Source organism: Notamacropus eugenii, chromosome 4 (genome assembly GCF_028372415.1).
Source record: "Notamacropus eugenii isolate mMacEug1 chromosome 4, mMacEug1.pri_v2, whole genome shotgun sequence".
Classification (NCBI taxonomy): Eukaryota; Metazoa; Chordata; class Mammalia; order Diprotodontia; family Macropodidae; genus Notamacropus; species Notamacropus eugenii.
Genome location: NC_092875.1, coordinates 22,085,638 through 22,109,281, shown reverse-complemented (window position 1 = coordinate 22,109,281; position 23,644 = coordinate 22,085,638). Strand labels below are relative to the sequence as shown.

Genomic DNA, 23,644 nt, shown 5'->3' with positions numbered 1-23,644 from the left:
CCCGCCGCCTCCCGCCAGGGGGCGCTGTGGCAGCCGGCGCGCCGCTTGGCGTCTGTGACCCAGCCGGAGCAGACGCGTCCGCGCGAGGTTTGTCCCTGGCCGCCAGCCGTCCTGCGTCACGCGTCCCCTTGACAACGGCCCCGGAGCGCGCTGCTTGGCGGCCGGGCTCCGAGCCTGCGCAAACGGCTGCCGAGGCCGCGGGAGGAACGCCCAGGTGAGGCCGGGGGCGCGCGGGGCCTCGCGGGAGGGGGAGGGGCTGTGAGACCCAACCGGCGTTTTACAGATGGGGAAACTGAGGCCCAGGTTCATGATCCAGATCCGAAAGAGACCTCCAAGATGCAGCCCCCTCCGTTTTACAGATGGGGAGACTGAGGCAGGGGCGTGGTCCAGGATCCCACCCTAGGGCCCAGTGAGCCCAACGCCGAGGCCTGGAGAGGCAGGGCCCTCCCCAGGGTGATCCCCACCACACGCCGACGCCCCCCTCGTGGTCTCGGACCCGGGTCCCCCTCTCTGTAGGACCCTGGAGTTGAGAGCCCACGGCCGGGCCCAGCGGGTCAGGGCAGGAGAGGAGCCCAGCGGGCCAGGGCCAGAGCTGGGGTCCTCCCTGTGCTGGGACCTGGAGTGTGGTTTTTTTAAAGTATTTTTGTAACAATGTTTCCCTATCATTGGCTTCCTTTGTAAACCCGTCCAGTTTATTGTATCCATCTTCCCGAAAAGAGATCCACAGGCTTCCCAGAGTGGCTGCCCAGAGATCCTGTTACAGACCTTCGGACTGGAAGGGCCGCCGAGCGGAGGCGTCAGGCCTGGCCAGGATCGATTAAAATCTAATGGGAAGATATTGAACGAACACAGACGCACCAGGACACAGATAAGGTTCATTTGGGTCTCTCTAAGCCAGAATGCAGCTGCGGAGATCATTTCTCTTTGAGTTTGACTCCCCCGTTCTAAAGTCTCCTCTGGCTTACTCTCTTGAGTATGGCCCAGTATTAGCACTTAGTGGTCATTTCTTTCCAGATAGCAATTTTCTCATCTGTAAAAGGAGGAGAATTGGAAGACATGCCCTCTGAGATCTCTTCCAGCTCTGACATCCTTGGAGCCTGGGATGGCCAGCTGAGAGAAAGGGGCACAGCCTAAGTCCTGGAATCTTAGGGGCTTGGACCAGAAGCCTTGGTTTCTTCTATTCTGACACGGGATGGCAGAGCTGAGAATCTCAGTCCTACTATATTATAGTGTGCTAAATTATACTATGTCATCACATTATATCATATCTTATGTTAATACAATGACTCGTAGAGGTAGCATGGGTACATGTCAAGCTCACTGCAGGCAAAACTTCAATGTAACTGGGAAATGTTTAACAGAAGCTAGAAAATGTTCATTTGTAGTTTTCTAAGTCAGTATGCTGCTGGCAGATTCCTTTCTCTTGAGTTTGACGGGCTGATGGTATGTATGAAGGACTGACCTTGGTGTCAGAAATGTTTTAAAATGTTTAGTTCTGCTTCTGACACGTGCTGAGACCACTGGCAAGTCACTTCTCAGTACTGGAATTCTTTAAGATTCTTTAAAATTATAAATTAGCAAAGAATTGCTGATCTGCAGGGGGCAGGGCAGAGTTTCCATATTAGGAGTACCCTGCCAGTGGGGGAGTGAGGTGGGGGGAGAAGAGAATTTACAATAGAATAAATAGAAAAGAAAAAAATTTTTAAATAAAAACAAAACCTCCACAAAAAGTTCCCCACATTGACAGAATTCTAAGTCTGGACCCTGCCCCCAAATTGCCCTATATTAATGTAAAGGAGGCGGCTGGTCTCAGAATTTCAGAATTGGAAGAGATCCCAGTGGCCATCTGGCCCAACCCCCATCCCACTAAAGCAGTCCCTTCTAAAATAGACCTTATGAAGGATGGCTCTCTGGATTATGCCCAGTTTATCCTGCATATGTGCTATTTTGCGTATTGTTTCCCTGTTAGACTGGGAGCTTCTTGAGAGCAGGGTTTTTCTGCCTTTCTTTGCGTTTGAATCCCCAGCGTGTAGTATTGTGCCTGGTACATAGTAGATGCTTATTAATAAATGCCTATAGATCGATTAAAACATAAATGCTTATTGATTGATTCAAAGTAATAGATGGCTGCAGTCTATGGAGGAAGGTAATTCTCCAGGCTTATGTGTATTACTCACTTTGCCATTTGGAATACAGTTTCCTCATCTCTGAAGGACGGCTGGGAGCACTTTCCATGACCTTCCTCTCTAGGAGGACTGTGAGGAAAGTGGTTTGTAGACTTAAAAATACAAATAAAATATTTTCTGGTCAAGGGAGGGGCAGCCAGAATGGCTATCTAAAATGGAAATCCATACACAGAAAGTAAATACAAGGTAGTTTGGGAGGGAGAGAACCATTGGTTAAGGATGTAAAGAAAGGCTTCATGCAGACTGTGGTATTTTAAAACCAGAGGATTCTTTGGGAAGGACATTCTATGCATGGGATGCATCCAGTCCCCAGGGCACCAACGTGGGAGATGGAGGTCATTTGTGAGGGACAAAAAAGACCAGTGTGGCTGGATCAAAAAATGCAAGAGGGAGAAAAATGTCCAGTGTAGCTAGAAACAAGCTGGAGCCAGCCTTTCAAAGCTAGGAGGAATTTCTGTTTTAGCCTAGAGGCATTAGAGATCTACTGGAATTGATTGAAGAGAAAAATCACATAGCCAGATCTGCATTTCAGTTGGTCAGTAAACATATACAAGTGCCTAGTGTGTGACTGGCACTGTGCTAAGCTGAGGATGCAAAATGAGACAAAAGACAGTCTTTGCCCTCAAGGAGCTCACAATTTAATGGAGGAAATGACAACCAAGCCGGATAGCAGATAAATAGGAAATGATTAAGAGAGGGACCTCACTTTGGTTGAGGGTTATCATTTCCTATTTGTCTGGTACATAGCTTGTTTATACATATGTTCATTAAGAGGGGCTGGGAAAGGATTCCTGCAGAAGGTGAGATTTTATCTGGGGCTTAAAAGGAAACCAGGAGGAAAAGATGAGGAAGGAGAATGTTTTGGCATCAGTGTGTAGGTTAAACTGGAGTAGGGAGAGACTTAAGGTGGGGGACTAATTGGGAGATCTGGGCAAGAGAGAATGATGGTTTAAACTATGGTGGTTGCTATGTGAGTAAGGAGAAGAGGGTCGATGGAAGAGATGTAAAGATAGAAACAGTGAGATCTGGCAGTATTATGTTAGTTAAGGGCAAGTGAGAAGTTGGGAATAATGCTGAGATTACAAACCTGACAGGCTGGAAGAATGGTGATGCCTTTGACAGAATTAGGGAGATTTGGAAGTAGAAGAGGTGGCATGAACTGTACAAGAAGGATGTTAACATGACCGATCACCATGATGGTGTGGAGCCGGACATCCTGGAGAATGAAGTCAAGTAGGCCTTAGGAAGCATTGTTAACAATAAGGCTGGTGGAGGTGATGGAATTCCGGCAGATCTATTTAAAATCCTTAAAGATGGTGCTGTAAAAAAGCTGCACTTGAGTGAAAGGAGCAGTACCAGGAGAACTTTGTACACAGTAACAACCACAGTGTACGAGGAATTTTTCTGGTAGACGTAGTACTTCATTGAATTGCATGGACTTAAAAAATTTCCAACAGATTCTTGAGGCAAAATACCTTCTACACCCAGAGAAAGAACTATGGAATTGGATTGCAGACAGAAACAGACCATTTTCTTTTGTATTATGTTATGTTTTGTTTTGTTTTATGATTTCCCCCATTCATTTTAATTTTTCTATGGAACTTGCATTTAATAGGAACGTACGTGTAGAACCTATATAAGATTGTATGCTGTCTCAGGGAGGGATTGGGGAGGGAGGGGGGAATAAGAGAGAGGGAGTGGAAAAAAATCTTAGATATATGAAAGTGATTGTCGAACACTGAAAACAAATAAAATAATTCAATTTTTTTTTTAAAAAAAAGGCTGCACTCCATATGCTAGCAAATTTGGAAAACTCAACAGTGGCCAGTGGATGTCCCAGTCCTAAAGAAGGGCCATAGAATGCTCAGATTACCAAATGTCATGGGATGCCATGGAATGCCATAGAATATTCAGATTATCAAACCATTGCACCCATTTCACATGCCAACAAGATTGTGCTTAAGATTCTACAAGCTAGGCATCAGCAATAGATGGACTGAGAATTACCATGAGAGCAGGCTGGTTTTCAAAGAGGCAGAGGAACAAGGGACCAAACTGCCAACATTTGCTGGATATGGAGAAAGTAAGGGAATTCCAGAAAAAACATCTACTTCTGCTTCATTGATTACACTAAAGCCTTTGACTGTGTGGATGACAACAAAATGTGGCAAGTCTTCAAAGAGATGGGAGTACTAGATCATCTTATTTGTTTCCTGAGGAACCTATAACAGAACCAAATGTGGAGCAGCTGATTGGTTTGAGATGTGGAGAGGAGTATAAGGCTATATTGTCACTTTATTTAACTTATATCATGCTGAATGCCAGGCTGGATGAATCAGAACCTGGAATTAAGATTCTTAGAAGAAATATCAACATTATCACATCCTCAAATGACAACTCCCTGATGGTAGAAAGTGAAGAAGAATTAAAAAGCCTTTTGGTGAGGGTGAAAGAGGAGAATGTAAAAACTGGCTTAAAGCTTAACATCAGAAAAACCTAAGATCTTGGCAGTTGGTCCCATCACTTCCTGACAAATAGAGGGAGAAGAAATGGAAACAGTGTCAGATTTTATATTCTTGGGCTCAAAGATCAGTACAGTTGGCAACTGCAGCCATGAAATTAAAAGGCACTTGCTCCTTAGAAGGAAAGCTATGACGAATCTGGACAGCATACTAAAAAGCAGAGACGTCACCTTGCCAACAAAGTTCCATGTAGTCAAAACTATGGTTTTTTAATAGCAATGTATGGTTGTGAGAATCAGACAATAAGGAAACCAGAGTGCCTCAGAATCAATGCTTTTTAATTGTGATGCTGGAAAAGACTTTTGAGAGTCCCTTGGACTACAAGGAGATCAACTCAGTCAATGCTTAAATAAATTTTTAGTCCAAGGTATTCACTGGAAGGTCAAATACTGAAGCTGAAGCTTAAATACTTTGGCCACATATTTTAGACGGGACTCATTGAAATAGATCCTGATGTTGGGAAAGATTGAAGACAGAAGGAGAAGGAGATAGTGGAGGATGAGATGGATGGATAGTGTCATGGAAGTTATGAACATGAACTTTGGTGTACTTTGAGAGATAGGGGAGGACAGAAGGGCCAGGGTGCTATAGTCCATAGGTCATAAAAAAATGGACATGACTTAATAAGAAAGGGGTAGAGGTTTGGGAGAAAGATGAGTTCAGTTTTAGCCATATTAAGTTAAAGATGTTTCTGAGACAAGTTTGATATGTCTAATAGGCAATTGGTGATGCCAGACGGAAGTTTTGAGGAAAGATTGGCACCACATATATAGATCTGAGAGTCATTTGCATGGAGATGATAATTAAACCCCTAGGCTTTGGTGTGGTTGTCAAAGGAGAAAGGGTAGAGCAGGAGTTCTTAACCTGATGTCCATTGATTCCCTTCCTTACCAAGAGATCCATGGATAGATTTCAGGGGTTCTTGAACTTGAATGGGATAACAAATTACATCCTTGTTTTCACTAACTTCTGATTGAAATTAAGCATCTCTTTCAATTATTTAAAAACATTCTGAAAAGGAGTTCATAATTTTTACCAGACTGTCAAAGGAGACTGTGACACACAAAAAAGCTAAAAACTCCTGATTTGTAAGGAGAAAAGAAGGGGACTTAGGGCAGATCCTTGTGGAACACCCAATCAGGGGGCAAGATATGGATGATGAACCAGCAAAAGAGACTGAGAAAGAGTAATCAGACAGGTAAGAAACAAACCAGGAGAGAGCAGTGTCATGAAAACCTAGAGAGGAGAGAGTATCCAGGAAGAGAGGGTGGTCAACTAGGCTGATGATTGAGAAAGGCCATCAGATCTGACAACTAAGAGATCATTGGTAACTGTGGAGAAAGCAGACTCCATTGAGTGGTGAGGTACAGAGCCATGCTGCAAAAGGCTGAGAAGTGGTAAGAGGAATCAGGGGAAGCAAGTGTAGACAACTTTTTTGTGTAGGGCAAGCGTAGACAGTTTTTTCCAGGAGTTTGGTGACAAAGGGACGAGTGATATGGGACAATAGATGGACAGGATGGTGGGTTCTTTTGAAGATTTTTTTTTATTTTTTTTAATTTATTTTTAGTGTTCTGCAGTCACTACCATATAACTTAGATTTTTTTTCCCCTTACCTGCCCCAAACCTCCCCTCTCCCTCCCCGAGATGACATACAATTCTATATAGGATCTACACATATATTCCTATTAAATACATTTTCACTATAGTCATGCTGTGTAGAACTAAAATGAATGGGAGAAATCATATAACAAACCAAAACATAATACACAAACAAAAAACTGCTACATTCTGCAACTGACTTCCATAGTTCGTTCTCTGGATATGGAGAGCATTTTGCCTTAGAAGACCATTGGGAATTTTTTTTTTTAGGTCCTTGCATTGCTGTGAAGGACTAAGTCTACCAGAAAAAACTCACACACTATGGTCATTGCTGTGCACAAAGTTCTCCTGGTTCTGCTCCTTTCACTCAGCATCAGGTCATATAAGTCCTTCCAGGCCTCTCTGAAGTCTTCTTGTTCATCATTTCTTATAGCACAATAGTATTCCATTACATTCATATACTATAATTTATTCAGTCATTCCCCAGTTGATGGACATCCCCTTGATTTCCAGTTTTTGGCCACTACAAAGAGGCCACTATAAATATTTTTTTACATGTGGGACCCTTTCCCATTTTTATGATCTCTTGGGCATACAGTCCTAGAAGCAATATTGCTGGGTCAAAGGATATGCACATTTTTGTAGCCCTTTGGGCATAGTTTCAAATTGCTCTCCAGAATGGTGGGATGAGCTCATAGCTCCACCAACAATGAATTAGTGTTCCAACTCTCCCACATCTTCTCCAACATTTATCATCTTCCTGTTCTGTCATGTTTGCCAATCTTATAGATGTGATGTGGTACCTCAGAATTGTTTTGATTTGCATTTCTCTAATCAAAAGTGATTTAGAGCATTTTTCATATGATTATAGATATCTTTAATTTCTTCCTTTGAAAATTGCCTGTTCATATCCTTTGACTATTTATCAATTGGGGAATGACTTGTATTGTTGTACATTTGACTCAGTTTTCTATACTAGAAATGAGACCTTTATCCCCGAGATTAGCTGTAAAATTCTTTCCCAATATACTATATCCCTCCGAATTTTGGTTGCATTGGATTTGGTTGTGCAAAAACTTTTCAGTTTAATGTAATCAAAATTATCCATCTTGCACTTCATAATGCTTTCTATCTCTTCTTTAGTCAAAAATTCTTCCTTCTCCATAAATCTGATAAATATACTATTCCTTGCTTCTCCAGTTTGTCCATAGTAGCAGTCTATATACCTAGATCGTGTACCCATTTGGACTTTATTCTTGTATACAGCGTCAGGCATTGGTCTATGCCTAGTTTTCTGCCACACTGTTATCCAGTTTTCCGAGCAATTTTGGTCAAACAGTGAGTTCTTATTCCAGAAGCTGGGTGAAGAGCTTTTTTTAAAAAAAAAATTTTTATTTTTTTCCTCCAGTTACATGTTAAAACCATTATTTTTAACATTTAAGAAAAAATTTTGAGTTCCAAATTCTATTCCTCCGTCCTTCCCTTCTCTCTTCCCTCTCTGAGATGGTAAGCAATCTGATATAGTTTATTCATATGCAATCATCTAAAACATTTCCATATGAGTCATTTTGTAAAAGAGAGAAGGTGAAAAATACCATCCTTCAGTCTGTCTGTATTCAGATAGTATCAGTTTTTTCTCTGGAGGCGGAAAGTGCTTCATTATTCCTCCTTTGAGAGATTGTCTTGGGTCACTGTATGCTGAGAAGAGCTAAGTCATTCACTGTTCTTAATGGTACAAAACTGCTATTACCATGTACCACGTTGTCCTGGTTCTGTTCACTTCACTTTGCCTCAGTTCATGTAAGTCTTTCCAGGTTTTTCCACCACAGCTTGTTCAGCCGTTCCCAAATTGATGGGCATCTTCTCAATTTCCAATTCTTAGCCACCATGAAAAAGAGCTGACGTAGATATTTTTGTACAAATTTTTCCTATTTTATTTTTAATCTCTATGGAATGTGGATCTAGCAGTGGTATTGATGGACCAAAGGATATGCAGAATTCGGTAGCCCTTTGGGCATAGTTGCAAATTGCTCTCCAGAATGGTTGGATCAGTTCACAACTCCACCAGCAGTTCCTTAGTGTCCCCATTTTCCCACATCCCCGCCAAATAAAAGTCCTTTTAGGGTGGGGAAGACAGGCTTGTTTGAAGACAATAGGAAGGGAACCAGTTGATAGAAGATGAAGAGTCCAGAAAGGGGGAATGAGATTGAGGATGTAATCTGCTAGAGTAGGTAGGAGGAGATAGGAGAAAGGAGAGGGGACGACATGAGGTCAAGGGATTTTAATATGAAGTAATTGGGGGAAGAAGGAGTTCGTAGGCAAGTCTTTAGCTGAGCCTGAGAGGAGAGAGAATGTGAGAGGTAAGAAAGTTAAACTAGCTTCTGTCAGGGGTCTGTCTAAGAAGGAACTAACTAGGGAAGAGTAAAAGGACTGCCTTGCTGCAGGGAGGGCCCAGTGGAGGCTGGATGACTTGAATTTGTAAGGTGCCAGTCAGCAGTCAGTGCCTTCAGGAGCTCATGAGGAGGAGCAGAAGGGAGGCCAGGGGTTAGGTTTGGTGAGAGAACGCTGGAGAGGAGGGTTGGGAATGGCAGCTGTTCTCCTAGGCCTGGCTCTGCCACCAACTCCCTCTATGATGCTGAATAAGTCACTGGCGCTTTTTCAGCTCTCATTTTTTCATTTGTAGAATGAAGGATTGAATTTGATAAAGTGCCTTCAGGATCTAAAATACTGTGATTTAAAAACATACATACATATAGAGAGAGAGACATAGATAGGTCTGTATGTGTATACACATGTATATATGTATACTTCTGTATATAGTCACACCATTATTTACATGCCATCCTTTTGTGATGCCCCTTAGACAAAATGTATAAAGCTCTATAAATATTTAAGGCCATTTTTAGCATCAGCTGAGTACACGCCTTGTCAGGAGGAGAGCAGTTCAGTCTGACAGCAGCACAGAAACATTAACTCATGTCTTAGAGAATTTAGTGAGAAAGAGCCAGGGGATTTGGATGGATTCGGGGCTGACTCTGAGGCACAAAGGAAAGAGTACTGCAGTTGTATTCCAAGGACCTGAGTTCATCCCATTTTTCTTACTACGTAGGCAAGATTCTTTGTCTTCCTGGCCTCAGTTTCTTCACCTGTAAAATGAGAGACTAGAAGGTCTTAGATACCCCTTCTAGTTCCATGGGCTGTCAAGGTACTTTTCTTAGCAGAGAAATATCTGGCACTGAGAAACCTCAGAGGCCCATTTGTGATGGCCCTGGGCTTGGGGCCTTCATGCCAGCTCCTGTAGCCTGGAGATAGGGGTGCCTGAGAAGAAATGTGTTTAAGGTCTGGTCTTGTGGGGCAGGAGAGAGCACTTAGAATTAATCTAGAATGTTATGATTGAAATAGACTTTAGGCTTCCCCTAGCCCACTCTCCTTTTTTAATAGATTAGGAAACTGAGACCCAGAGAAAGAAACTGACTTTTTCACATGGGTAGTTAGCAACTCAGCCTGGATTCAAAGCCAGATCTCTTCCTCGGATCTCTTCTGTCCCGTTTGGAAGGCTGAGTGATTAGGAGACTGTTATTTTAGTCTGTACACCCCTTACAATGGGGTGGGGGTGTTGTGCAGCACAGGAGAAGGATAGAAACATTTATTAAGCACTTTACATTTCAGGCACTATGCTGAATGCAGGGGATGCAAATGTATACCCTAGCCTCAAGGGGCTTACATTTTAATGAGAAGAAAATATAAAGAAAATCTGGAAAGGGGGATGGGGAGTTGGTAGGAGAAGATATCAGAGTGCCAGGCAAGAGAGCTGGTGCAGAGGAGTTGGGGGAGGAGGTCCAGCCAAGCGTGAGGAGTGGCATGCTGGGTCTCCCCAGAGTTAACAAGTACAAGAGCAGGTGTAAGGCTGAGGTTTCTTTAGGCAGGAAAGGGGCTCTGATGCTCTGGCTGTGACAGGCATTAAGTTATAGAGCCCATGTCCAGTCATGTTTTTTCCAGAAGGAATTTTTTCCTGGGAGTTTACCAGTGAAGTCATAGGTCCTGTTCCCCCAAACCAACCCCACTTACCTCCCAGGGCTCTTTGGGAGAATAAGATGAGGTAATGCACATACAGGGCTTTGCAGACTTTCTGGCCTATATGCGCTGAGCTGTTGGGTGCTTCTCAGTGTGCCAGGTTGTGCTTTGAGACTGAGCTGTGAAACAGTTGCACATCGGCATTGGGAGGGGATTCCCTGGAGCAGTGAAACCAGAGCCTCCCCCAAAAAACAAACCAAAAACCCTGTCTTCCCCACAAAATCGCTTCAGTCAATATTTAACCAAAACCCTGCACACACAATAGACACAGCGTGTCTCATTTTTAACTGGAGCTTCAACACTTTGGAAATAATGTCACAACACCTGTATAATATCACATTTCTACATCACTTGGGCATTTCTCTCAAGGGTCCTATGAGGTGGTATCTAGGGTTCCCTTTCTGTAAAAAGAATAAACTGAATTAGGAGGTAAAGTAACCTGCTGCAGTCAGGAAGCCAGTGAGGGAGTTTAGACGCCCACAAGTGTCCCGCTCCAAGTCAATTGTGTTCCTTCCACTACGTCTTCTTTGCTATATCCAAAGCCCCTTTCTGGATCTTGAGAGGAAAAACAGATCAATAAGGTGGAATTCTTTCTGTCTAGGAACTTACAACCTGCTAAGAGACAGGATTCGGATAATAGCTCTAGTAGGAGACATAATGGAATAAGTACCAAATCTGGTACTGGGAGGGATTGGAGAAAGAAGGGAGTACTTACCAGCTGAAGGGAGGGCAGGGGAGGATGGCAAACCAGGAAAAGCATTTAGTGAAGTCTGGAGGAAGGGAGCCCAAAAGGCACTGTTTGAGAAAAATACAGCTGGATGTTTCACTTGAATAGAACGGATGAATCACCATGGTACTGCCCCTACTACCACATCTTGATTTGGTGAGGCTTAAGCCGTTTTTCCCCAGAGTCAAATAACACAGCTCAGAAATACAAGTCAGACCAGCAGTTAGCTACTTCCTGAGTGCTCGGCCAGTGTCTTAATCACCCCAGTCCACATGTGTCTCAGGTGATGGATATCAGGCTCTCACAGATTTCTGTGCTCTGCTCCCTGTCAGGGCCTGTGCTCCTCAGTGTGGGTGGCTCATGACTTCACTCCCGGATGGCTTCTGCCCAGACCTCTCTCTCTTCATCCACAGAGCGTCTTGTCCGTTCCACCAATGGCCCCTTCTGGCTCTTTTACTGTTCTGTGGGCCCCCATGTGGCACTGGGGCCGTCTCCCTTCTCTCACCAAAGGTTGCCCCCTCTTCTTGCAGTCTGCATGTCTGGGACATGATGTCTTTTACAGCATGTCTCATCAGCCTTCTTAAACCCACGGTGCATCTTGGCTTTGCCTTTTAGGTCACCTGAAATGCTGGTTTTTCTTAGACTGTAGTGTAGTTTAAGATGCATAATGATCATGTTGCTGTTCTGATTTTTGCCATGAGTTGGTAACTTAAGGACGTTTAATTAAAGAAAAAATAAATGCCAGAAAATGTCTAAATGGTGTCATGGGGAAAGCAGGACCATTCTCCCCCTTCACTTCTGGTGTTACTTTATAATGCTGCTGGAAACCAGAAGTGGCAAACTATATGAAGTCTTGTTCTTTGGTTGAGAGAGTGGCAGACCGAGCTGTGTGATCCCATCCATACTTGTGCAGGAGCCCCTCAACAGCATCCCTGACACCTGGGCCGCCTCTTTGCTTGACAGTATCTAGTGACATGTTGTCACTGCCTCCTCAGAGGGCCGGCTCCACCTCTGGGTAACTCTGATGGCCAAAGTATTTTTTTCCCTTACGCTGAAACAAAGCTTCCTTATCTTTGTGCACCATGATTCTGCCCTCTGGGACCAAGCTGGGCAAGTCCAGCAGCTCCTTCTTCTTCATAAGAGCCTCTCTGATCACAACGATGGCTTCATGGTCTCTTTCCTCTGCTTTTCTTTTTCAAGCTCAGCATCTTCACTTGCTTGAGCAGATTCTTACATGGCATAGGCTCACGGACACTATCCACCTAAACATCAGAGCACAGTCTCCCGTGGACCCACTGTATTTTGTTAGTGCCCGTCCTAAAATGGGGCACCTAGAATTGAGCATGGTTTGACCAGGTCTCAGCACAGTGGGAGTGTCACCTTCCTTGTGCTGTGCCTGGGGCCTGAGAGCGCAGTGGTTTTGGAGGCTGCGGTGTCACTCTCATTTCCTCTCAAGCTTGCAGGCCACCAAACCATCCAAATCTTTTGATCTCCTATTTTCTTTGGTCAGACAAGACTTATGTGGCAAGCATAGGGTCAACCTACAGCAATTAACTACCTCCTCTCAATTGTCCTTGTTGCCCAGATGGCATTACCTACCATGCCCTCCTGTTGGCCGACCCGCAACAGAGTGCTAGAAAGGCAGATTGTGCGTCACCGAGAGCAAGAAGCCCGATTTCGGCAACAGTGGGATGTCACCAGTCGCTATTTCAGAGAATCTGATGTCTGGAGCTCTAAACAGGCCCAGTGGAGCTCAAGAACATGCTACCAGCAGAGGTAATCATGGGTGGTTCTGGCCTGGCGGAGACAGGTTCTGGCCATCAGATGCTTGTGGTAGGTTGCCTTTTCTAGAGCAGTGGCCTTCAAACTGTTGTGATCATGCACCCCAACAGGAATACCCCAGCATGTGTGATGATTTATAAATGGGTATGCTACTAGAGATTGTTCATTTTAAAGTGGACAAAAGGAATCGAAATGTTGAAATAAAGGTGAAAAAAACACTTTAAAATAATTTTATCAGTGGAACAGAAAACCTTTTATTCTCACTAATTATTAAGAACTAATTGCCCTCAGTATTAGTAATAATTTTTAGTGAGAACAGTTTGATTGTGTGTGCTTCATTTTTTGGGAGAATCTTGGTTTGTTTCATCTAGGCAGTGGCCTATCGTGACTTTAGAAGACTGACGATGAAACATGCCTCCCACGTCTCGGCAGAGATGATGGACTGACAGTGCAGAATGACTTTTGTTTGACTGCACGTATTTGTTGCCAGGGAGAGCTGCTCTCTAGAGGAAGGCGGCTGAGAAGGTGGGTAGTGATAGCCAGCCAAAGAAAAGAGCATCGGAAGACAAGGAGGAGGCGCAGAGTGGCTGGGTTACTACTGTGCTAAAGCTAATATAGCTATCTTTACAAAGAAAACTATATGTAGCAGAAGTCCACAATTTCCAATACGGTCCTCTTGTATCTGTCTATTAAAATGTCTCTGTTGATTGTTATGTTCACAATAAAAAAGAATATCTTAAAGAGTTTTTAAAATAATCTTGATTTAACACTTTGTGATTCTGCAATTGGAAAGTCTGGTTCTTAAGTTCAGTTCGTACTTGGTTGTCCTGGTTGTCCTTGTGAAAAGTGATCCCTCACAAACATACATCGATTCAAACGGAAGAGGGATAGCAGAGTGGGAGGAGCACTGGCCTGGATTCAGAAGGTATAGATTCAAGTCCTGCCTCTGACACTCCCTGGTTAACCTTGGGCAAGTCCCTTTGGCTCCTGCAGCCTCAGCATCTATCGCTGTTAAGTGAGTGGATTGGACTAATGACCTCTGAGGGCCTTTCCCACCTTTTCTAATCCCATCCACCAGTCAGTGTTGTAACTCAGCTAGTACCTTTCCATCTTTCCTGATGCCCAGTCAGTTGTTCTGGCAAATTCATCAGAAGGTCTCACATTTTGATACTTTTAACAAATGGGTTCAAGCCAACTGAAATCATCTGGATGATTCTTAAACTGGTTAGAAGATTCTGTTTCCAAGTTTGAATGAGCAAATCCATTTTTATAGGTGACATTTTCAAATGTCTTGCAATCCTGATGACTTTGTATACCGTCAAGTTATATCTCAAGACATGACACACACTCAGGATCAAGTTCATTGTTAATGATCGTGGATATCAATATTTCCAATAGTCTTACTCATTTCCAAATTTTCTGGCTGACCTTGTCAGATCTGATTCGATTGTTGTTCTTACCTTGCCGTACGGCTGATAAGCCCACACTAAAAATAGGAAGTGTCAGTTCCGCCATTTTCTCACTTTGAACAGGCTCATAGTATTAGTAGTACCTTCAGTCACTTTTCTTTGCAGAAATCTTCCTAAATTTTGTGTCTGTTTTGTAAGTTAGTTTTATGAGTTGGTGAGTTAATGACTTAAAATTACATAACATGATCTTTAAATGCATTTGACCACAAACATGGCAACTGCAATATGTCTGAAGATGTGGACCACCAATGAACACAAGGGTGCTGCTGTCGGCCTATGAAACTGCTCCTCTTCCCTGCTAGTCCCTCACGAATTTGCTATATGTGAATTCTGACGTGGACTGAGGTGGGGGCACCAGGGACCACCTATGTTAAATCTTACTGATGCTCATTTCTTAGTTTTTGATAAGAACACAAGTTTTTCTTTATTCTTGCACCCTGCTGGACCGTCTGGAGCATTTCCTAGGGGCTCTGCACCTCCTTGTGGAGACCACTGCTCTAGAAGAGTTTGCACAACTCTTTTGTAATCTTGGTGATCTTTTTCTTGAGTAGTATGCAAGCATATGAACAGCAGAAACTGAAAGAGGAAAAGAAAAAGAGTTTGGCAGAGCGACAGAAGCGTCTCTGTAAACTCCTGGCAGAGGAGAGGAGTCAGCTCGCCAAAGAACTGAAGGAGAAGAGGCTGAACATGGCTTTGAGAGAGAGCAGCATGAGAGAGAGAAACGAGAGACTGAAGTCGGCAAGAGAACAAGAAAGGAAAACGGTACCTGGGGAGGAGAGGACGTGATGGGAGGGGAGGGAGCTGCAGCAGGAGGGGGGTGTGGGGGGAGGAGGAGGGGGATTGGCGGCAGGCTGTGCCAGTTACTGTCAGCTCCTGGGCCCTCCACTTGTAGATCCCAAGTTCTTCCAGAGGAGATTTCATGGCAACATCTGGTTTACGTAATGACATTTGGAATAATTTCTCTTTGCTCCCCTTCCAAGTGTTCTCAGGGAGATGGCATCCAGTGGTGATTTGCTAGCCCTGGGTATTTTTGCTTCCTGCTTGGTGCTGTGAAGGTGTTCTAAACAGAACCGGGCATCTATGTTAGGCCAGACTTGGAGCACCTTTTCTCAGGACTGATTGAATAGGCCCTCTAATGAATGCTAATGGAATCCTCTGCATAGATAGGTTGGTATCGTTGCTTCTGGAGTATAATGAGGGAGATAGGACTATATGATGAAAGGACTGTTGCAGTAGTAAAAGTGGGAGCTGGAGCTCTTTCCCAAATCTCAAAGCCCCCAGTTTAGCTGTTGCTTCTTATTTGCTGAAATTTGGGAATTTGCCACATCTCATTTTTGGCATGATTTTCACAGGTTGCCGAACAACTTCTGTATGAACACTGGAAAAAGACAGACCCTCGATTTCGACAGGTAAAAGCTGAGGGGCTCACGCTGTTCTTCCTGTATAGATAAAATGAGTTTGCCCAATGTATTCTCATTTGTATCTCTTGCTAGTTTGAGTCATGTAGCAGAGTTTTCAGCATTTGAATGGTGTGCCTCAAAAAAAGGTGTTGAAGTGAGAATTGTTTTAGTTACATAAATGAGTTAAGCTTCAGTTACATCTGAATTAATAGGTTTTGTGCACATTTGAAGTTGAAGTGAAAGGATGATAGACTTGGAGTCTTCCTTTGGGGCTGACCTTTTATGGATTTATTTATTGTTTTAGAGAATCTGTGTTAGAGGACTCCTCAGAGGCCATCTGCTCCCCACCCAGTTTATGGATCCCCTCTCCCGAATCCTTGAGAAGTCATCCCTAGTCCCTGCTCAAGGCTGTGACGACAAGTCACTGCTTCTCAATGCAGCCCAGACCTTGCTTTTGGTGACTTTACACCCGTCTTTATGATTTCTGGAACACTGCCGTTCAGACCCTGGTTTATGGCAGAAGAACTCAGAAACGGTTTTTATTCCCTTGGAAAGCCATTGTGATTGAATAGGAGCCCGATCGAGGCTCTCAGATGCTTTGGGGCAGGGGTGGAGCTGCCCCCCCCCCCCCCCACAACAGCTACTGCTCTTTTCTCTTTCCAGATTGAATCAGCTCTTCATAGGAAACATGTGGTCGACTCATGGGATTCTCAGCTGTCAGAAAGAAAACAGGTACAGAGGGTTGGGTTTTTGGCTTCCCTGGGGTCTGTCTCCTGGTGTACATCCCAAGCTTTCAGATTAGGGAGCAGGAGCCACACAGCTCACGAAGCAGATTTTCATTTTGAGGAGCAAGTGTCATAGTGGAAACTGTGTTGGATGCAGTAAGGAGAGACTGAGCTTTAAAACTTGCTTCCTTCACTTCCTGGCTCCGGGACCAAGCAGGCTCCTTTGCCTTGTGGAGCCTCAGTTTCCTGCCTTGTAAAACAGGATGATGCTAGATGAGGCCATGAATGCCATATAAGCCTCATGTGGAAGCCCCGCCGCAAACGTTCAGGTGCTTGGGTCTGTATCAGATTAGGCTTGTATTGAGGTAGATCATGCCGTAGACAATGTCAGGTTAAGGTACCAGAAGCAGATCAAAGCTTCCTGGCCATGGGGGCTTTGGGGAGCAAGTAGATTCCTTGTTGCTCAGAGAGGGATGTTTGTGGGAGTGAGAAGGGACCTTACAGAGCTTCTACCTCCTCCCCTTCCTGTGCAGTAAGGACAACAGTGTACATGTCTGTGACCTTTTAAGGTATACAAAGTGCTTTCCACCTCATGAGGAAGGTAGCAAAAGTAGTGTTCTCCTTATAATTTTACAAGTGAAGACATTGTAGTAGAGAGAGCTGGGAACTTGACAGGCTATCATTAGAAGAGGCAAAGACAGGCCCAGACCCTCACCTCCTCACAGTGCTGCCTCTGGAGAGGAAGCCAAAACAGGTGCAAGGCCAAGCAGGAGTTCACACCCCACTCCTCTGGTTCAGCCTCGGCTACTGAGGTGAGGGAGTGGCATCCAGTCCTGGCCCCTCCATCTGCACGTTGACGCGGAAAATGATGTCACTACCATTGTGTTAGCTTTAACTTGTCTTCATTTGTTGTGTGGGGCTTTGCTGAGGCCCTACTTAGCCCCGACTCATGGGGTTGGTTGTTTATTTGACTTGTCTAGCAAGAGACTGCCGAGAAAGAGGAAAAAGTACAGTTTGAAAATCAGTATGAAACTGCCAGAAGGGAGGCCATCCAGCGGATGAAGCAGGAGGAAGAGAAGAGAAGGCTGGAGGACAAGCAGCAGGCAGAGGCTCTGCTCCAGCAGATGGAAGAGCTCAGGCTAAAGGAGATGGAGGTAAAGGGGTGCAGCCCCCACCCCCCAGGCTGGGGTCAGGGAGGTGGGGCACATGCAGGCTGATGGCAGTGTGACCCAACGACTGGGCCCAGCTCTGCACCCCTGTGCCCAGTGTGACACGTGGACAACCACCCCTCTTCTCCTGCCTCCACGTCAGCTTGGAGCAATCTGGAGGTGCTCTCCCCTGTGCCTTTCCTTTCTCTGTGAGTGTATGATTCATTTCTTTAATTTTCTGCATTTTCACTGGGGGCAGAAGTCTCCCTCTGTTGATGCAAATCACAGACCTTCCATGTTGGAAAGGTCTTTGACAATTACTGTAGCCCAAAACTTTCCCCCATTTTGTGGCTCTCTGGTCATGCCCTTTTCTGAACCTAATCTGGTTGGTTCTCAGACCATAGGTACACATTGGCTGCCGGGTCCAAAGTTTTTTCAGGTTAATCACAAATTCCTGCACTTGTTTTCCACTGGCCTGGCCTCCAGGAGCCATGGGGTCACCACTAGGCCATGATGAAGCCCACTGGGAGGTTGTTAGTGGAGTGTGTATATGTATGTGTGTATGTGTGTGTGTGTATACACATGTGTGTCTTTGTGCAAACATGCATGCATTTCTCCAGCTCTCTGACCAGCACTGGAGGGTTTCAGTCCTGCTTAGTCGTGGAAATACTGTTGAAATCATGATCCTTAAAGTTTAAGTATAGCTTTTCAACACATATGTGTGTGTCTGTATTATACATACTCACACACACACATCCATACCTAAAAATGCATACACCTAATAATTTCATTCTAGTATTATGACCCATATTCAACCTATATTTGGATTAGTACAGTATTTCTGTTCCTTTGTTTTACATACACACATGCACACATACACACACACACATAAGCACATTTTCTGTTGTTAGATCCTGGAACATTAATGGAATGGAATTAATATAAAATTCCTTAGGTGTATTTAGAAATTCACTGTTCCAGTTCTCTTTTCACTCTTGAATTCCCAGATGACCTGATTTATTCTGCTTTTTCTTCACATTGATCATGGGATCCCTGGTGGCCAGAAGTGCTTCTAGGGTCAGTATTCAGAGATTTCCTTGGGTGACCTGGTCATAATCTGCCTCTGGGTTCTAGATGTCTCAGGTTCGTGAGCCCTTGCCTAGGTCCGTTTGGAGAGAAGGGGTCGAATCTGTTCCGTTCAGAGAGCCTCTTGTGATCTGGTCCTGGTGGCCCAGCCCAGAAGTTGCTGCCTTTATTTTGCTAACAACCGAGCAGTTCACAGAGGGGAAATAGTCACTTCATTTTATTTTTATTATGGCACAGGCGACAAAACTGAAGAAAGAACAAGAGAACTTGTTGCGGCAGCAGTGGGAACTTGGTTTACTGGAGGAAGAAAGGAAGAACATGGAGGAGTACAGGAAGAAGGCGGAGCTGGGGTACTTGCTGGGTCAAGCTTGGATCTTCCCCAGACAAAACGGCAACTCTGATTCTAAAACACTTGATGTGATCTGTTTCCTTTCTTGTGCAGACGTTTCCTGAGACACCAGTACAACGCTCAGCTGAATAGACGTACCCAGCAGATCCAAGAGGAGCTGGTAAGAGAAGCCCCACTAGCCCCCTGGGGTGGTTCCCTGGATGGGGCCCCCTGGTCCCTTTACCCCAGTGCTCCAGGATTGTCAAGTGACATCCACATTCCCTGATAGCAGTTCACTGAAGGGAAGGGAACAGGGCCTCGAAGGCCGAGGCTGGGGTTTGTGAAGAGCTCTGCCCTTCACAGGGCTCTTCATTCTTGGCATATTGCTGGGAAACCATTGGTTTATTCATGTACTAAGTCCCTCATGTGTGGAGCACAGGGCTAGGCACCCTGCGAGATACGGAGACAGCCAAGACACAGGGATTGTCCCTATGGAGTCTGCAGCCATACCGAGCGCCACCAAGGCCAGAGGTCTGAAGCCCATCACACCTTTCCTCAGGAGGCAGACAAACGGATCCTCTTGGCCCTTCTGGAGAAGGAAGATGAGGACCAACAGCGGGACTCTGCCCGGCGGAAGCAGGCAGCCGCGGATGCTGCATGGATGAAACAAGTCATTGAGGACCAGCTGGAGGTGGAGAGGGCCCGAGAAGCAGAGCTGCAGCTGTTGTTCAGGTGAGGGCCTGGCCTCTCCCATGGGCTCTGTGTCCGGCACTGCCACTCCTTTTCCTGCAGAAACATCATCTATCAAGGCCTGCCGATTTTACCTTTGGACCATCTCCCCCTGCCCCTAATCAGTGCAGGCCCTCCTCACCTCCCCCTGGATGATCACCATAGCTGTTGGGGTGGGGTCTGCTGCCTCAAGGCTCTCCCTCTAAAGCACAAATCTGATCATGTTTTACTCAGTAAACTCCACTGGCCCTTATGGCCTCAGGCAGCAAATACAAAGTGTTCTCTTTGGCGTTCAGAGCCCTTCCTGACTTAGCCCCTCTTACCTTCCCAGTCCTCTTAGACATCACTCCCCTCTATAGACTCTTCAGTTCAGGGACCCTGACCACCTGGCCTGTCTTCCCACAAGACCCTCTATCTCTCAACTCTGAGCATTTTCTCTGGCTGTCCCCCAGGCCTGGAATATTCTCCCCATCTCTTGCGTCAATGACTTCCTTCAAGTCCCACCTCAGATCCCACCTTCCTGATCTCCCTTCATGCTCATTTGTCCCTCTGTTAATTATCTCCAGTTTAGCCTGTATTTAGCTCCTTTGTAGATGTTCGTATGCCTTGTGTTGCCTCATTAGATGGAGCTCCTTGAGGGTGAGAGCTGTTTGTCTGTTTTTTATCTTCAGCACTTACTAGCACAAAGCCCTACACACAGTTAACACTTGATAAGTGTTTGTTAATTTTTAGATTGTTTAAAGGGGAAGGCAGCCCAGTGTTCTGGAAAGAGCAGTGGGCTCAGATACAGAAGACCCAGCTCTGCCATTTCCAAGCCATGTGACTTGATTTCCTCATCAGAACAATAACAGTTTGTATTCCCTGCTTTACACGGTTGTTTTGAGGAAGGCGCTCTGTAGATTGGGAAACCCTATAGAAAAGTGAACTTTCATCAAGGGAATGCTGTGTTAGAATGCTGATCACAAACACTTCTTATGTTCACACATGTGGAATTTGCATCAAAGGCCTGAATTCGAAGCCTCCTCTTTGAAAAAGCCAGGTGTTTTCACAGTTTTATCCTTTGGATATTTGATTTAGAACACTAGGAGATTAAAGTTGACTTTGTGATCCCAGAAGTAAAACAGATCCCAAGAATAATGCTCTTTGAACTCATTTGGTCTCTGATTGATTAGAATTGGGGATGCTAATGCTCATATTCTCCTCCATTTTCTTTTTTTCCAGGGAAGAGGCCAAGCAGATGTGGGAGAAGAGAGAGGCCGAGTGGGAGAGAGAGAGGCAGGCTCGAGATCGACTGATGAAAGAGGTAGGGTGGGCAACCAGTTGACCCAACCTTTGGCCAGGTGGACTCTCCCCATCTATCTGAGGCCCTTTTGGCCATGGGGTTTCTGCTCTGCTGTTTTCTGGAATCAGGCTTCCCTGATGAGCTGTCCATTGGACAGAAGGCTGCAGCTTGTACCTTGTTCTCTCCTTCTGTCCAAGAACAGGTTCTTACGGAGAGACAGCATCAGCTCCAAGAAAAGATCGAACTCAATCGGCGTGCCCAGGAGGAAGCCTTGAAGTACCGGGAGCAGCTGATTCGAGATCTGGAGGAGGCGAGGGAAGAGACCCGGAGAGGGAGAGCAGAGGAGGCACAGCTGAGAACAGCTCGTAAACAGGAGCTGGAGGCGCAGGTGAGTGTGGCCCCGGGCTATCTGGGGGCCCCAGGACGCCTGAAGGGCTGCCTGGGAGTCTGACTGTCACCCTTTGCCCCTCAGGTCACAGAGCGGCAGCTCCAAGACCAGGAAGATCTGGAGCAGCAGAGAAAGGAGGAGGAAGAGGCTCGGCGGGCCGAGCAGTTATCAGAGGAACGAGTGGAGCAGGAGGCGCGCCTGATGAGGGAGCGTGGCTTTCAGTGCAAGGTACAGCCTGCTGGGGGCCAGGCCTGCAGCTCCGCTCAGCCCAGTCAGCTTGTCTGGTGTTAGGGTTTGGGATTTAGATATGGTGACAAGGTCAGTTTTGTGGTGCAGGCGTGTGTTCCTTCCTCCTTAATGCTGCTTATTCCTCAAGTCAAGGCTAATTGGCCTCTTTACCATGTGCAATCCCTTTACAGACTCAAAGTCAGTTATCATAACCACCCCACCCTCACCCCCACTTCTCTCTGGCCTGAACCTTCCCAGTCCCTTCAGATAAGCCCCTTCACCATCCTGGTTGCATCTTCTATATGTTTCCTTTACCTAGAATCTAAGGAGAGTTGTTCTCTAATGCCCATGATGGGGATACTAAGGGGTATTTCTGCTCTCTCTATTCTAGCCATATGGTCGTCCCAGAATTGCGTGGAACTGAACCTGAATGAATGCCCAGTAAGTGCTAAGGATGCTGAGGTGTAGGTTGTGTCACTAGTAAACCCGATCAGGTATCCTGGGAATTAAAAATAAACATTATATTATGCTCACCATTTGGAAAGGGTCATGGTGATGTTGCTCAGAGTAAACTAAATGGGTAGAGGAAGAGGCTGGTCTGTAAGGACCTGGGGTGGTCGCAGGCACGCTAACGTAAAAATTTAGGCCTTTTCAGTTGTAAAAGTGTAATGAAACGTAGGTAACATTTAGAATATTTTCAGACAGCTTTCTATGGAAACTAACTTTATTTATAAATAGCAGAAAGTTTTAAAGTTCCTAATTATTAAGTGTTGGGAGTTTGACTTTTCAGGAAGAATTTCCATGTAAACTCTTAAGACAGAACACCCAAGACAGGATGTGTCTTTATATTGGCTCCTGCTCAATTTCATATTCCCCACAGTTAATAGTAAATGACTTGTTAGTGATGTGGTCAGCTTACTGTTTAAATATAATTAAGACACTTATTTATTGGAGATATTTTTCAATAAATTTTTTTAAAATGAACAGTCAAGTATTTCATCTTATGTATTGTCTCTTGCTAGTAATAGGCTAAGGGTCTTTGTATGGTTTACTACAGTTGTTCAATTTAAGATCCCTTGTAAGTCACTAAAGGAATGACTGTGTCTACACAGGAATAAGCAGAGAAAAACTTGGAAAAACCGATTGCAGTTGTATCAAAGGAGGGAGAGTTAAACGATGAGAACTTTGAAATATTGAGACATTTTACCTAGAAAAGCTGTGGATAAAGACTAAACGTGAAAATGTGTTTAACAAGAATGTATGTGTAGAACCCATATAAGATTGCATGCCATCCCAGGGAGGGAGTGGGGAGGAAGAGGGAGAAAATCTAAGACTTATGGAAGTGATTGTAGAAAACTGAAAACAAATTAATAATAAAAATTTTTAAAAAGATGAAAGCAGCCACACGACGCATGCCAAGAACCTGAGAAAAAGAAAATCTACTCTTGTTCCAGATGCTGACCTTGTCCTTTAGCTAGTTTGATCCCCTCTCTGTAGTCTACATAGGTGTGGAATGATGTCCCTTGAATGAAAGGGGCCAAGTGGTGAGCCTCCTGAGAGAATTGGGAGGGGATGGCCAAGAATGGGATTTGTATTTCTGGATAGCCAATTAAATGACAAGAATGAAGTGTTCCCAATCAGAGATGCTGCGCCCCGTAAAAGGTCCATAGAGAATATATTTACAGAGGATCTGGAAAGCTCAGTCCAAAGAACTTTAAACTGAAAAAGAAAGGAGAGGTTAAAAAAACAGCCTCTGAACTGAACCAACTTTGGGCAGCACAAGCACCCAGACATCAACGAGAGAGAAAAATTCAAGAAAGGAGCTGGCAGAAAGCCCCTGGCCTCAAGTGTCCATGGAAAACAGGCATAGTGACCCAGACATAGACGTCACTGAGCTTTGGGGGAGGGAGGCTAGTGACCAGAATGTGGCTCTGGAACAGAGTGGGAGAGGGGAAAGGGAGATGGTATTGT

The 23,644-nt window shown here is 44.9% G+C and overlaps 1 protein-coding gene across 5 annotated transcripts; it reads left to right on the top strand.

Moving 5' to 3' along the window:
* TCHP (trichoplein keratin filament binding) lies at window positions 1-22,657 on the top strand. Of its 5 annotated transcripts, none has more exons than XM_072600153.1 (14): window positions 75-214; window positions 12,694-12,884; window positions 13,381-13,415; window positions 14,911-15,121; window positions 15,712-15,768; window positions 16,423-16,491; window positions 17,465-17,638; window positions 18,956-19,068; window positions 19,161-19,227; window positions 19,606-19,778; window positions 20,997-21,078; window positions 21,260-21,445; window positions 21,530-21,673; window positions 22,065-22,657. In XM_072600153.1, exons 2-14 carry the CDS (start codon window positions 12,870-12,872, stop codon window positions 22,095-22,097), a joined length of 1,359 nt encoding a protein of 452 aa, XP_072456254.1. In that variant the 5' UTR covers window positions 75-214; window positions 12,694-12,869; the 3' UTR covers window positions 22,098-22,657. The 5 variants fall into 5 exon arrangements, with proteins under 5 accessions (XP_072456257.1, XP_072456254.1, XP_072456252.1 ...); XM_072600154.1 differs by having other exon boundaries at window positions 131-214; window positions 13,262-13,415; XM_072600151.1 differs by lacking the exon at window positions 13,381-13,415 and having other exon boundaries at window positions 81-214.
* Window positions 22,658-23,644: the final 987 nt, after the last annotated feature.